At 35.8% G+C, this 15,375-nt stretch overlaps 1 protein-coding gene across 2 annotated transcripts in view; it reads right to left on the bottom strand.

Moving 5' to 3' along the window:
- The window catches only part of LOC107104663 (clathrin heavy chain 1-like), a 35,760-nt gene extending 23,178 nt beyond the window's left edge, over window positions 1–12,582 (bottom strand). The window contains exons 1-3 of one of the 2 annotated variants that reach the window (XM_015404711.1): window positions 12,266–12,582; window positions 2,991–3,198; window positions 2,611–2,613 (exon numbers count right to left, since the gene is read on the bottom strand). In XM_015404711.1, the coding sequence (XP_015260197.1) occupies window positions 2,611–2,613; window positions 2,991–3,198; window positions 12,266–12,307 (253 nt within the window). In that variant the 5' untranslated portion in view covers window positions 12,308–12,582. The remainder of the gene's footprint in view (window positions 1–2,610; window positions 2,614–2,990; window positions 3,199–12,265) is intronic. The other variant, XM_015404712.1, reaches the window with a different exon arrangement.
- Between the last annotated feature and the right edge of the window lie 2,793 nt (window positions 12,583–15,375).

Here is a 15,375-nt window from a genome sequence, read left to right as displayed (position 1 = left end):
AAAAAAAAAAAAAAAAAAAAAAAAAAAAAATTGTGATATAGATTCGAAATGTTAATATAAAATATAAATCAATACCGAGTCCTAAAGCGAAGGGGCAGTTTTCTCTGTGGTGAGGATTTCACCGAAACGAAGGACCTTTAAACCCGGGTACCAATGAGCATCAGCTAACGTGCTACAAATCACTAAGATCCAATTAAATAAATGTGATAGAGTTAATATTCGGCCTTTGCTAAGCTACGCTGCTTATTTTGACTTTGCTGTCATTATACAGAATGGAGATTCACGTGTGGAATATTAAACTAATAATGGGCTCTAAAAGCTGACCAGCTGCTTCTGCTCATGCTAATTTCCGCATTTGTTTATAAAACAAGAGACTCAAATCCCTTAAATTATACATCTAACCACATTTTTCAAGTCTAATTCCATCAGTTTGTCCCCAAACTTCAACCTGGCCTCCCCACAGGAAAAAATAAAAAATAAAAGATATGTCCCCTCCTTTCAATGATACAAGATTAAAAGAAAAATTTTGTAAAAACAAAAACAAAAAAAGTATTTGAATGAAAAAGGATCATAAAATACATTATGGAAGAAATTCTGAAATGTTTTGAAGAAAATTCATTAACATAATATATTTTGAAATAAAAAAAAAAAAATTCTTAATATATATACCAATGAATCTTGAATTAAAATAAATGAAGCTGTAAAATAAGGTCAAATCATTGAAGTATTTTTACTTTTACTTTTAATACCATTAGGGTATTTTTTTCATTCAAAAAATAAATAATCCCACCATTCAATTCTAAATATTATGGTTCTCCATAAATAACAGCCTTCACCAACAAATACCAAGCAGAAGAAAATAAAATGACAAAGGCTCATATAGACCCCATTTTCTTATAGAAAAGATTCACTCACCTGCATTTTGTGTTTTAAATTAGTCAGAATTAATTTAGTGAGCTTAAGCTTTATTAAAACAAAGCAGCGGAACCTTTTTGCCTCATAAGTAGTCGTCGACAAACGCACCGGCACAGCCACAGAGATAATTTTATCAAAGCCATATGATCAACGTACAATGAGCCGTCCGTCAAAAAGACCACTTGATTGGGCAGCCACGTTTTAGACAGTAAGCATTACAGTATTTAACAGAATCACACGGAGAAATTTGTGTTAATCTTTCAAGTGTTGTTAATTGAACAGGTTAAGCTCAGACTGCGTCGCATGAAGATTGTGACGAAGCACCAAAGAGAAGACAAAATGAGGAAAAGAAGAGTTTCTACGCTACAGTGAAACTTGAAAGTATCAGTGAGGGATAGAAGGGCTTAGAACTAGATGTAAAGATCTACATTATCAGCTGACAAACTTTATGGTGTTAAACAAGTTTTTTTTTCCCCTACTAAAAATGGTACATACTGTTTGAGTTTGTTATACATGACATTAAAACCTTAAAAGGAATTAAATTCTATACTTAAATAACTCATAAGTTGTAAAACAAGTTCCACCTGAGATCTATGTTATTCTAATCTTAAATTTTAATTTCTTAAGTTACAATTGAGAATACAAAAGAGATGTCCAATTCCCAGTTTATTTTGTGTTCAAATTTCTATTTGATTTCCTCTTTAAGGACTAAAAGATAAATTTACAGTTTCTGATTGCCTACAATAATCAGCTTAAGTTAGAGTGAGCGCAGGGAAATGCCTAAAGCAAGCAGCTCAGTGGGCTCTGAGGACTAGAACTAAAAACCACCAAATCAAACTGCAAGTCAACAGCTGGTGGATTTGTGTCAGACACAAAAGAGGAATTCTTTATTTTGATGCTTTAATGAAAGAAAAAAAAAAAAAAACCCTTCTGCTGTTCAAGCTTTTTTGCTTTAAATATTGTGATGCAAGATGCATGGTAGAAAACAGTTTGGGGTTGTTTTACTTTAAAGAAAATCATTAATATTGTAGCTCCACTGCCCATTAATTGCTAACAAGAAAGGAAAAAGAACAACAGCAAGTCCAAGCAAAGTGTGAAAGCTAAATGGTCTAAATTCTGTTTCAGGATGCCTGCTCCTCAGCTTAGAAGAGCAAAACTGAGTCAAAAGTATAGTCAGTGCTATATAAGGAATCAAAATCTGGTGCAGTTGAACCTCCTAATATGTCGATTCCCTCAAAGCCAACAGGAGCCCTACGTACAGAACAATTTGGCCAAAAAGAAATAAAACCTACTTTAGGGACAGTTGGAAGACAGGTGAAAACAGGTTTTTGGCTTTTCAATTTCAGATGGACGAGCACACAGATTACAAATGAAATGTGAATTAAAATTATTCTTACCCATAATATGACCACATGAAAATGTTCCAAATCATTTCATAGATAAATATGATGGAATGCCAGCAAGCTATAAGGCTGTGAGAGCAAAATCCTGATGTTTCTCAGAGAATGTCAAAGATACACTGAGCAAAGTTGGCTAAAAGGCCCTAAGAGCAAAACAGAAATGTGCTCCAATGGTCTGCCTGCTTCACTACTTTAGAGACGCTATATGAAATATTTGAGGCAGGTTCAGTTTGCTCAGTTTTACTTGTCTAAACAGGATTTTCCTTTCACAGTAAGTATTTAAAGTTCAACTCACCGTCTGCAAACATAAGAAAGCAGCAAGAAAAGAACATACAAAAGACAAAAAAACAAAAAAAGTCAAAGCAATTATGGACAAAAATAAAAAAATAAAATATGCAATTTCTAACCTCTGATGAGAAATGTTTAAGGTTTAATAAAATAAATAACTGGTCAATAAAACTTTATGGCAGAAAACTTAAGTAGCTGCATTTATACAGACAATGAATGAAATTAACAATAATATGAAATCTATATAGTCAGACTGATGTTGAAAGCAGTCTTTAAAATAAAAACAGACATATTAAACATTTAGCCTTAAAAGTTGGTACAACATGTCTCTGAAAAGTGAAGAAATGTGTAAACAAAGGCCTCTGTAGAGCCGGGACAGAGCCATACCTTTAAGTGCAATGACCTTGCTGGCGGGATTCATGATGGCGCTGTCGGCTGAGATGGGTCTCCGGATGGGAGTGTTGGGGTCGGCCATGTCGATGATCACAACTTGAGCCTGCTCCCCCACTTTTTCACGGACACAGATGAATTTGTCAGACTCCATGGTCAAGGTGCTGAAGCCTATGTTGGCCGGATTGATCCCCAGATTTTGGAGCTGGGGAAGACATGAAAAAGACAGAAGACGTGTCAGAGTGAACTGAAAACAGACTACAAGCACCTATAGCTTACCTGGCAGAAAGATGTATACTTGGTATACATCCAAAAAAAACTTTACTGTTACACCTAACGAGTCAACTTAAATTGATTTTGGACTCCTGCCGGAAAGGAGGATGATAGTTTACCTGGAGAAAAAAGGATGTTCCCTCAATACGTATGTGGATAAAGGAAATGGCATCTTGCATTATGTTGGAAAGGCTGACTTGTAACCAGGGGAAGGGCTGCAGAGTTTAAGACTAGATTGAATTTGTTAATATAGTTTTAAACAACTCAAAACTGCTGCGTTGATATTCGTTCTTGAATGTTTGTGTTTTATTAAGTTTTATTTAATTTGTTAAATGTGTGAAGTATATGACTGTTTTTTTTATGAATGTTATTGTTTTGATTATAGAAACAAACAAAAAAACATTTTTTGGAAGATCTAGACACAATATAACCAAATCCAAGTAAAGAACATTCCTTATTTCCGATATCGTGACCTAATTTACATAAAAGTGGATGGAAGAACCCAAAACAGATGGGATCAACAGTAAAGCCTCTTTCCCACTAAAACTGATTTTTTAAATACGGGTTGACCAACTTACAATCGGCCTGTGGTTCCCTTCCCATTGGCAAGCTGGGCCTGAACCCTTGCTGATCGAGGTCATGCAGACCTCTGATCCCCCCCACTGCCGCGTGTCTAGTGACACCATCATGCTGGGTTAAGCGTTGACGATGTCTTCAGTGCGACAGAAATCAGAAACAGACAACAATGGAGAGCAATATGGAAGGCAGCCAGGGTGACGCAAGTGTGCTTTATGTTTGGCTCTTCTGCCCGTCAGAATCCCCTCTTATAAACGCTGGGCCATGTTTATCAAATGCAACAAGATTTAAAACCTCAGCTTGAATCTTGCAATGAACCCTCATTTTACCCTATAATTATAGTCGAGGAATGTCCATCCCCACCAACAAACCCCTCTTTCCCTTGTAGGCAGTCGGTGTATTGATTACATCCCAATAATTTTGTAAATAATGCAGATCACAACAGAACTAAATAACTAAGCCCTTTCCTTTAATGTGATTTCTTAGAACACCCCCATTTCTGATCAACTGTGTCATCCCTCTGCACCACTTCCAGCAGCCTTCTGCCCCAACACACCTGGCGAGTAAAAGTGCTTTTTGGAAGCTAGTTACAGACTATAAAGGCTTAAAATTTGGATTTTAGCATGTTTGCCCAGATGCTACTTTGGTCTAAAGCTCGTGATTTCCCTTTAGATTAACTGAGATTGAGAGATATCAAATTAAGCTGTACGCTCTGCAGAAAATGTTCAATTCAAATTATTCCTTTAAACTGTTATGTGGTTTTTAAACAAAATGCATAACAATACCTTCTCTTTTTAAATATTGCATTTAAGAAATGTGTACACTGCCGTTAAACAACTATTTACTGTTATGAAGAACGAAAAAAAAAATGTATAAAACATCTACTCTGCAGACCTAATATACAAGCACAAAAAAAAAAAAAAAAAAAAGTCTTTGCTTTTTATGTTTTCCTTTCTAATGAACTGTTGATGACATCAATGACATGATTTAAAACTGGGAGGAAATGAAACTACCTAACAAAAAAAAAAACACGCTTCCCTCCATGTTGTGTTGTTGCAACTTCCTCTAGTTTTGCAACTCATGAATAATTGCCCACATTTGTACTACTTCTCATCAATGTTTCTAAAGCAATTAGAAGAATCTGTTCAGCATTTGGGGAAAATCATCTTTGGTCAATTTTTAATAGGGTAGAGGAGTAGATTTATTTTAGACAGTTTTAGCCTCCAGGCATTAATCCAAATCTATCCAATTTAAAACAGACAAGTGTCCTCATTCCAGCTGATAAATTGCTATCATTCAAAGCTAATCAGCAGACACTTTTCCAAGAATTACTAAGCAGAATGGTGACTGCGTTTATCAATGAAGGGTTACACCCTCCCACAGCCCTGCCCCACCCAGCTTACCAACAGAGTAGCCAGGCTTTCTCACAATGACACTACAGCAGTGATGAACTGAAAAATTATCTGAAGCAGAACCTTTTTCCACATATACTTTCAATAACACCAGCCTTTATTGACTCATGCTGGGGGATAACTTCATGCAAATCTTGTGTGCCATTTTAACATCATCCAAGTTCATAGCTTCAAATAATTTCACTGAACTCAGCAAATCACAATGAGATACTGTATGTTCAGTACAAGAGGAATTCTGGGAACTTCTGAAAAAAATAAAAGTTTATTAGGCTTCCATTTCATAAAGTCACCTAGAACAAGAGTAGATGGAAGTCCCTTCATTTAAAAACACTTAAAGTAGGAACAGCCTGCACAGTAATATCACAATGAATGAAAAAAAAAAAAAAGTACGCAGATGGGAAACTAAGAAGAGCATGGTTTAGTCTAGCTGGTTGGTTTCCTTTGAAAACAATTCAGTAAACCACTGCAGTCTAAAACAGCTGTGACATCAATAAACAGGAATTTGGGGGAAAGCAGGTCAGACCTGTGGAGCTACAGCTAATGTGGAAAACCCATCTAGACAGCCAGTCTAGCCTGACTTTGCCTCCCCCACAGCTGCTTTTAGCTTCGGTAAGTAAAGTTATTAAGGCGAGGATTAATGAAAAATGCATTAGAAGTTAATTAAGATGATTAAAACATGGAGGGGGAAAAGAAAGCTAGTTTTGGACAACCGTTTTAGATAAGCCAGAAAAAATAAAATAAATGAACTGAGCCTGGTCTGCAATAATTAATACAAATAACTATGTATGATAATTTCTTCTGTAAAAAATGCTAAAACAGGAAATGCATTTTTATTCTTCCATGTCATTTTATAAAAAGCAATACTTTGAACTATCACAGTATATTATATAGAGGCTAGGCCATTAATTACAGTTGCAATATACCTACATTTTTAAACAGTCCTAGAACTCTGGTTTGGTCACATTCAATTTAACAGAAGACTACAAAGAGTTTTCCTTCCAGCCCCTTAGGTGGCGATAACGTGCTTGAATTTGGTTTTCTGCCATACAGAAGGGAGGAGACACAGCATCAGCTAGCTCGCAAATCACCAGAAGGAAGCACTTGTCATGCAACAAAAAAACTCCTCCGAGAATGGATTCTGGACATGAAGGCTTTCAAGGTGAGGAAAACGATGAAACCCTGGCGTGAAAAAAAATAATTAAAAAATCTACATCTTGTGGTTTTGACTGCTGAGCAATACACATTTAAAATCCCTCCTTCACAGCAGAACAACTATTAAACTAATATATAAATTACAACGACTTGTAATATAAATAGCTTTTTGATTCCGCTTGCCCTTTACCAGCTTTTCTGCAAAAGATAGTCATCCCTGATTAAATGACAATCTGATAAACAAAAACAGGAAATGAGAAGAAAAAAAAAATAAAAAATCATGCATTTCTACAAAATATGTGTAACTTCTTGGATTTATGTGAATACATTGCTAAATGGGAGGCTGCCAATTACTGGGCAAGGCAGGACCGAAAATCGAACCTCAGGTTAACACTTATTTAAGGCTATTGTATAAACCAAAAAAAGCTTTCAAATCTTATGACATCTTGTTACTTTTAAAAATTCATTTCTACAGTTTTTGACAACGCTTCAGAGTCATGTCTTTTCTATATAGACAAACGTGCCTTTTTATTCTCGGGTCGGCAGCAGCCGATACATGCGGGCATTTGTCTGTTCATTAGTGCATTCAGCAGCCATGCATTTCCACTCCCTCTATTTACTATCTATGAATGTTTCGTTAAGATTTTTTTTTTTTTTTTTTTTAAGTAAAGGCAGCTTTTCCCAAAAATTTCACAATTGTATTTTTTATGTAAGCAAAGCAACCAAGACGGCCAATATTATAGAAAAACAGACACTTGTCGTCATCAAAGAACCAAAGTGTTTCGTTTCAACTATTTTTTTCCAAACACTAACATTCCTTAGGGCATATATTTTAACTTGAAATTCACACTTAAATTCAGCATTACTATACCTAAATATTGCACTATACTTGCTTACCATTTAATTGCAGGGTGCTGCAGTGTCTCATAACTGTTCACTGCCAGCATCTAGCTGAAGGTACTGTAATGTTTGAGAACGATGCCAATGATAGCATTAGCTCACTTCCTGTTAATTTAGATAATTTTTTCTATTTTGGTTCCAGTCAACTATACTGATAAAATAAAACGTTTTTGAAGTCATGAATCCCTCCGATACATTTCTGCATAAATTTGGAATCCAATTTTAAAAATAAGACCACCCTTTAAAGCAGGTATCCCCAAAGTCGGTCCTCGAGGGCCGTTGTCCTGCAGGTTTTAGAGGTTTCCCTCCTCCAGCACAGCTGATTTATATTGATAGTTGATTAGCAGGCTTTTGGTGAACTGCAATCACCAGAATCAGCTGTGCTAAGACAGAGAAACCTCTAAAACCTGCAGGACAGCGGCCCTCGAGGACCGACTTTGGGGATGCCTGCTTTAAAGGCTCCATTAGATAACAATGGCTATTGGTCTCCTGTTTATTGTAGACCTTATTGCACAGATTTTTTTTAACACCTGAAATGTGTACTTTATTCAAGGCTATGGTTATTTCTGAAGCTTCATAGATAGCAGGATGCCAATAAACCACAGAGTCCTGACACTTGGGTCAGAAAACCGAGTTCAAGTTCCAACTGACAAGTTGGTACAGCTTTCATCTGGAAAAACCATAGCTGTTTATTTTTAGCAAAAACATGGCATCAGTACTTAAGTTTTAAAGCCTTTTTTTTTTGTATCATCCAGTAAATAAAAAAACAAAAAATTAGCTGATCCAACAAACATTTATGAACATGGCAAAGAAAACAATCTGTGCCCTCTCTTGTTATCAGAGAAAATTTGCAGAGCCAAACTACAAACATTCCTGACCTCCATGTCTGATGTGGAGTAAGAAATAAACCTTTCTCAGACAAACTGGGAGTTGAAATCACAATATAGAAAAACAGCAATGTCAATTAAACTGATCTTCTCCATCAAACGGACCATCACACCCACTCAGTTTTGTATTAAGTCCCACACTCTCCTCAGATAATAAAAGTAACTGGTAAATAGGTTTGATAAATCCAGGAGATTCATTGAGATCCATTAAGGTTAGTATGTGGAATATGGCCTCTGGCACATTAGTAGGAATACATTTCTGAAATTAGTGCATCATCTGTTCTTTTTTTTAGGTTATCGGTTACAACACTGATTTATCCATTTTGTCCACTTAAATACATTTCTGTACTATTAACAAATTTAAAAAAAACATACAAGTGATGTGTCACATCTCAACTTAAAAACCTCACAATCATGCTACTCATTACAGTGGAAAAAAAATCTCTAATCTGTGCAAATAGTAAAACCATTGCTACGTTTAAAAAAAATAAAAAAAATAAAAAAAATTAACAACTAACAGCTCCTGGGAGAACTGTAGTCAAGCAACTATTGGTTAACAGGACCTTTTTTACTAGTCTGTTTAATAGAAATATACTCCTGCTCAGCAGAGGTAGAAAAAAATTATTTAGATCCCACACATTAAGTTCAAAGTAGATCAGGAACAATATTCTGTGCAATGTGCTGAGGCTTGCAGCAGTTCACTGCAATGCACTACAACAGGAAGCTAGGGATCCATTGTGTATAGGGACCAAAAAACGCATATAGTACTGCCTTCTCCACTAAGGGCTTGGCCCAGCCACAATCTAAAAAGTGAAGAGCTGCCTTCAGTGTCCGAAATCAAGTGACACGTAGGAAGGAAAAACAGATGCTTTCAACTCCACTTAATGTCAGTCTTAGTGAGGTGGTATGAAAAAAAGAGCCATTTCCTTTATCTCCGACAACTCCAGGATCTTGGCTGTCCTGCAGAATGTCAAGTGTTTAGCAACTCAGCATCCTTGCCTGTCTGTCACGAGTTATCAGCTGGTCATTCACACGCATTGTTCAAAGTTCAACATAGACATCTTGTAATGAGACATAAAAGCTTTGCAAAATCAACATTCCACCTTTTGGGTTAACACCAACAAAGTTCAAGCAACGGGTTGGATTTTCAATTAGACATCCATGGAAATAGTCAACTCCTGTTGTCTCCTTATGTTATGTGTAAATAAAGCCAACTTTTGTAAACAGAACAAATTACTGTGTGTACTTGCAAACCTTGATGTAAGCAAAGAAAAATAATGATAATGCACATAGTAATTATGTGCCTCTCTATGTGAGAACTACACAGAAATAATGCCTAATGTATACAAAGCAACCTAATATGGTTTTAATTCAGTAAAAGTTGGCTGTTCAAATACTGGTTAGTAAATACCTATAACATGCAAGTCTTAAAAACTGCATTTTTTTTCACTGGAAAAATGGAATTAACTCATGTTTGCAGAGATTTAAAAGGAAAAACCTGAAAAAAAAAAAACACTGAAAATAAGTCCCAAGTTTACACCGACTCCTACCAAGAGCCAAACAGAAGCAGTCATTTAACGCAACATTCTCCCTAATTTTCCTAACATTCAGTAGCATTTTAAACCAGACCTGGCAGCCTTCCAAAGAATCTTATCATTATGAGAAAAATAAAAAATAAACCATCTTTTGAGCAGCATGAGGCTCAGATGCAACCAATTAAAACGACAAAAGATCAATTAAATGTCTTTAAACTTCAGTCTATCGTATACTATATAAATGGATGATGTATAAAAATGCAAGCTTTGCATGTTAACCGGATGACAAAAGGCACATGCTTGCTGAGTTTGAAGGAGAGTAACAGAAGGCAGGAAACAGGAGATAAAGAGTCGCCAAAGAATAACAGTTTTTGCTGACTGAGACTTTATGAACTAAAGCTAAGAAATCAACATTCTGCCTAATATACCCATGATCTCCTTGAAAATGGCTCAGAAGTAATCATGGAGAAGAGTGATTGAATAGAGCACAATCACATTTTAAATCCAAAACAGGGAAAAGTCTATACATTAAGGAGCAAACATGATCAAAATCCACCTAACTTTTTCCTACAGTGGAAATCATCGTAACACTACATTAATCACATAAATTCAATGTGTGTGTGTGTGTGTGTGTGTCATTGGGCTTAACTTTGTTTTATTTTGTACTAAAAAAAAAGAAAAAAACAATTCACGGTAAGTAGAGAGCATTCTTTGTGCAGACAGGCAGAAAATAGGTAAAACTGATGGGTAGATATCACTTTCCTTTTACAGCACAATCAGTTACAATGATGGAATTTGAAAAGCGTATGATAAAACATCCATGTCCTGCATTAGTTCTAGCTATGAAAAATCTACCAGGAGCTGATTAACCACAGGGAAATACTTTGAGACCTGGAAATGATAAATCAGGGAACGCCTAAGTAAATCACACACTGGCAGTGAAGTAATCATAGGTAATGAATAATCTCTGAGTTCCAATTATAGTTTGGGAAAAAAAACATGAAACTAAGCTACTTCAAGTTTGATCTAATATTGATAAATTGAATCTAAAAGGAAACTAAAATACAAGCTTTACAACACAGAATCATTCAAAGGACACATGAGGGCAGGACAGCAGAATATTGAGATAAAAATGTTTGCTTAACCCTAAAGCACAATCTAAGCATAATGTTCTTATATGATAACTGCTTTGATTGTCGCCTGTAATCCAAGTGCTTTAACAAGAAGTCAAAAATATTTTCATAATTTCACTACAACTGAACACAAAAGATCTTTTACAGCTTTGTTAAGCCCAGCCTCAATACAACATCATGTGACAGGCCCACATATTAACTCATTGAATGCTGTTATGATAACACAAAGAAAATACTTTTCATCTGTATTCCTGTAGAAATGTTATCATTTTTTCAAAGCAACACATGCCTAACCACACCATCAAATTCACCTGCCTATCAGAGGAAACAAAGCAACACACAATTTAATTTACCACAGAAAATGTATGTAATGTAAAGGATCAGTTTGTGGAAATTATGAATATTTTAAGAGAGCTTTTGGTTTAAATTAAGAAAGCTTGGCCTAAAATAAAATACTGACCATGACCTCTTCTCAAGGATCAATGTCTGAAGCAGACAATTAAAAGAGAAGGGATATCATTAGTGCCTATAGTCCTGTTGATACTTCAGCTGAGAGCTCAATATTCTGATTATTATAAAGACAGTGAAATACATCTATAATAAGAGATTATCTTTGAGCCAAGAAGTAGACGCATGAATCCATAATCTTAATGTTTAGAAAAATAACATTTATTGAGTAGAAAAGCAGTTTAATTCAAAATGGAATCCTGCTGGAGCTGTCTATGAACCTGAGGGAGCATGGGCAAACCCATTCATCATTGAAGTGTAGTTATCAGACACCACATGACTCCAGAACAGGACAAGGTGGGATGCTTGGGAGGCACGAAATGTCCAAAGACAAATCATTATGAGCATTAAGTTCATTGCAATTGCCTTTCTACTACTGCAACATAGTTAACGAATGACAAGCAAACGTACAATCAGTTATTTCAAATAAGATCAGATGAAAGTCAATTATGCAATAATCATGTCCATAAATCTGGAATAGATTGATGATTGAAGGCATAACATGCTCTACACCATACACCAACAACTGACACCTCCCGACGATACCGTCAAGGACGAACATGGTTATAAAAACTAAAGAAACTTTTGAGCAAAGTTTTGGAGTTTCAAAATCTCGCTTTTTATAAGTATATGTCGTTAAACAAAAAAAGCATTTGGTAAAGTAACAGCAAGTGCGTCTAGTCAAAGTGTTAGCCAGCTGGCTAGATGCTAGTTCAGATAAACGTCATCCACCCTGTCAAGCTAGTTAGCATAGCTCCCGAAAGCTAACTTAGCCTGCTAGCAATCTCAAACTTCTATTCAGAAAGACTTTCAAACTAGTTTAAAAAGGTTATAAGCGAAAAAAAGAAAGACCAAATTCACTTAACAAGTTTATCATTCATTGTTTAGGCCACATACCTGCAGGTGCTCCTGAAAACGAATAGGTAGGATCTGAGCCATGGCGGTTCCCCTGTCACCCTCCTCCGAGTTTCTTCTAATGCTAACAAACTAAAGCTGCTTCTCACAGGTCCTAGCCGCTCAGCCAGGGAGCCTCTACTCTAAAGCCCACTTGTCAAATGATTTTAAAGGTTCCGCAGAGCGTGTTGTCGGTATGTTGGTACTTTTCATTCGTCCCGTCAGCTTTCGGTTGAGGTGTTTCCCCGGCTAATTACCGACTGCCACTACACCGACTCCCTGGTCCTGCAATGGCGATGGAGGTTGGTCAGCACTTAAAACATCCCGGAAATGAAAGTGCAGTCGATGATGCGGATGAATACCTTGTCACATTTCTTTAAAAAAGTGAATAACATTAAAAATGTGTTATATTCGAAACCACTTGTTGTATATAGCTAATGAAAATATCGGCGAGTTAAAGTCTAAATCAGAATGTCTTGGCTTTATTACTTTAGTCTGTGATTAGAGATGTAAGAACGGAACTACTTCTTTCCACTCGCCCTTTGATTTTTGCCACATCATTCGTCTTTGTAAATTAACGTCATTACTACGCGGTGTGTACGGATCTCAGCCAATCAAATCACTCAGGTCCAAACAAGATGTTCAACTTTTTTTTTTTTTTTGAAACGCGTAATTAGCCAACATTTTTTGAAATTGCACACTACTGGTTTAAGAATATTACACGTCACATATTAATACATTTGTCCTGTGTTACTTATTTTGGAGAACATATTTGCTAACATGGTCCAACTCTTCATTAACAAATGAAGAAAATAATTGGTAAAACACAAAAAAACATTAAAAAAAGAAAATAAAAAATATTTATATATATATTTCAATATATATATATATATATATATATATATTTTAGGGCCTTAAAAATGGATTCATATTTCCTTCTCAAAAAAGTTTGGCCAGGATGTTGAATATTTGAACTCAAACATCCTATACTAAGTGGAGTAAGACTAGTATCTATTTCCCTTTTTTAACATCCACAATTTCTGCTGGCAAAGGATGTGACATTATTACTCAATGTATAACTGTCCACTGAAACCAATTTGTAAAGATCTTATTTTGCTGAGCCAGCGATCATGGCTTCTTAAAAAGTAGGGTTCACTGAAAGTGAATATACATTCCTTAAAACTTGTCATAGTATTTGTCAACCACATACAACTGTGTGTGGTTAACAAATATCATCACATGCCATATGGTATTTTTTCACAGAAAGGTCAGAAAGGACTTAAGATGCAAATTCAATAAATGAAGCCTTTGAATTTTAAAATGATAATCAATAAGAAGCATTTCATTTTACATCTAATTTCCCCTTTAAACCAATCTAAGGCATAAAAAATGCCACTGCTAGGCCTCTGGTATCATAGAGGCTATAGGCCCAGTTTTTCTTTTTTTGGGGCCATTCCTGAAGCCCATATAGCTTTCTTGGCCCATTTACACAAAAATGAGACACTGACAAGAACTATTTATCAATTTGCAATTTAAACAACAAAAATAATGCCTTCACTAAAAAAATCAAATGAAACATTAATAATAGATAGTAAATAGAGGGATGGGGTCTGAATTTTCACAAATGTATATTTACTTTCCTTGTTTATCATTAACAAGCACAATAATGGATTTACTGTGATGGGTTTAAAATCTCTACATCTATTTTTTCAAGATTTGAGAATAGCTTACCAATGTACTCTGGAAGCATTGCTACTTGGTGTTGTTGCTTGTGAGTTTAACAAATTATGCTTGGCCCCATCTTCGCAACTCAACGAAATCTGTATCGAAAAGTTTTAGAGTTGTAATTTGGTTCCAATTTAGTGACTTCATGTGACTCTTGACACAATAACAAATGTATTAAAGCAGTTCTGCGTTTTAATGAAAACATTTGCCCCTTTGCAGTGTGTGAAGGGGCAACGTCCAGAAGACAAAGTGATGCAAAGGCACCATTTAATAACCTAAACCTTCTCTTTCAGTGTCAGCTCTTCACAATAAGCTGGAGCTGCACTAGTGTGATTAAAAACAAGACCCATCTTATATCAAGATCTTAGAGCTTCTTAACTTTGAGCAAATACTCATCATATTATACTGATCTAAACCATAAAACCAACAACAGAACCATGGTTAAAGATCTGCTCTACTATCCAAAGCCAAGCCAAAAGTCTTATCCCAAATCTGAGGTTCAACAATTGGTCTAACCTGAAGGAGTTAAGGAAGTAGGAACCATCCATAGTGGGAACACACTCTTTTTAAACCCTTTTAAAATGAGGGACCACCAATGATACTGAAGTTCTTCAGATGACATTAAAGAGGCGTACCAGCCATTACAAAAATGCAACTTTTTTACATGAAACCAATCGTCTACATTTCAATTTTTGTGCAGGATAACTGTTGAACTGTGAAAAAACTCTAATCAAGTCACAAATCAAGACTCTGCATCACACCGTAAACATTATACCTACTTGCACTATATGGCGAATCTTCAAAATAGCACTCAACTCAGTGTTTCTACTGCATTTTGAACCATATCTATTTATTTATTTTTGATCACTGCTGCACTTTATAAATGGAAATGTTCATTTCACTGCTAAGCTGATGCCAGTTCACTGTTATGAAAGCTGTATGTATCAGAATCTCGTTTTTTATAGACTCTGTGTATACAAAACGACACAAAAGTTTGTCTAAGTCAAAGCATCCAGGATAATAAATAGGTCTTAAAATCACATCAAAGTTTCACAAATGATATACCAGTAGAAGATAAGCAGAGACTACACATTAAGAATTTTTGGCAGTCCCAGCATTTCTTTTCTAAAGACATCATAAAAATTATTTAGCTGATGTTAAGGCCTTGATGGAGTTGGTCGGCTAGATGTGCCATCCTCTTCCTTTGACATGGGAGCCGGCTTGGAGCTCATCTGTCTGGCTGTGTGTTTCCGGGACCAAATTTTGAGCTGGTTTACAATTGTCTTTTGTATCGCTGCTTCTTATTGTATCTCTGCTTCTGTCTCCTTGAACCCCAGTCGGCCTCAGCAGATGGGCGCTCACACTGAGCCTGGTTCTGCTGGAGGTTT

This window comes from Cyprinodon variegatus, unplaced genomic scaffold, assembly GCF_000732505.1.
Source record: "Cyprinodon variegatus isolate N-32 unplaced genomic scaffold, C_variegatus-1.0 Scaffold1835, whole genome shotgun sequence".
Lineage (NCBI taxonomy): Eukaryota > Metazoa > Chordata > Actinopteri > Cyprinodontiformes > Cyprinodontidae > Cyprinodon > Cyprinodon variegatus.
The sequence above is the reverse complement of the archived record's forward strand: the minus strand, read 5'-3'. Positions and strand labels throughout refer to the sequence as shown.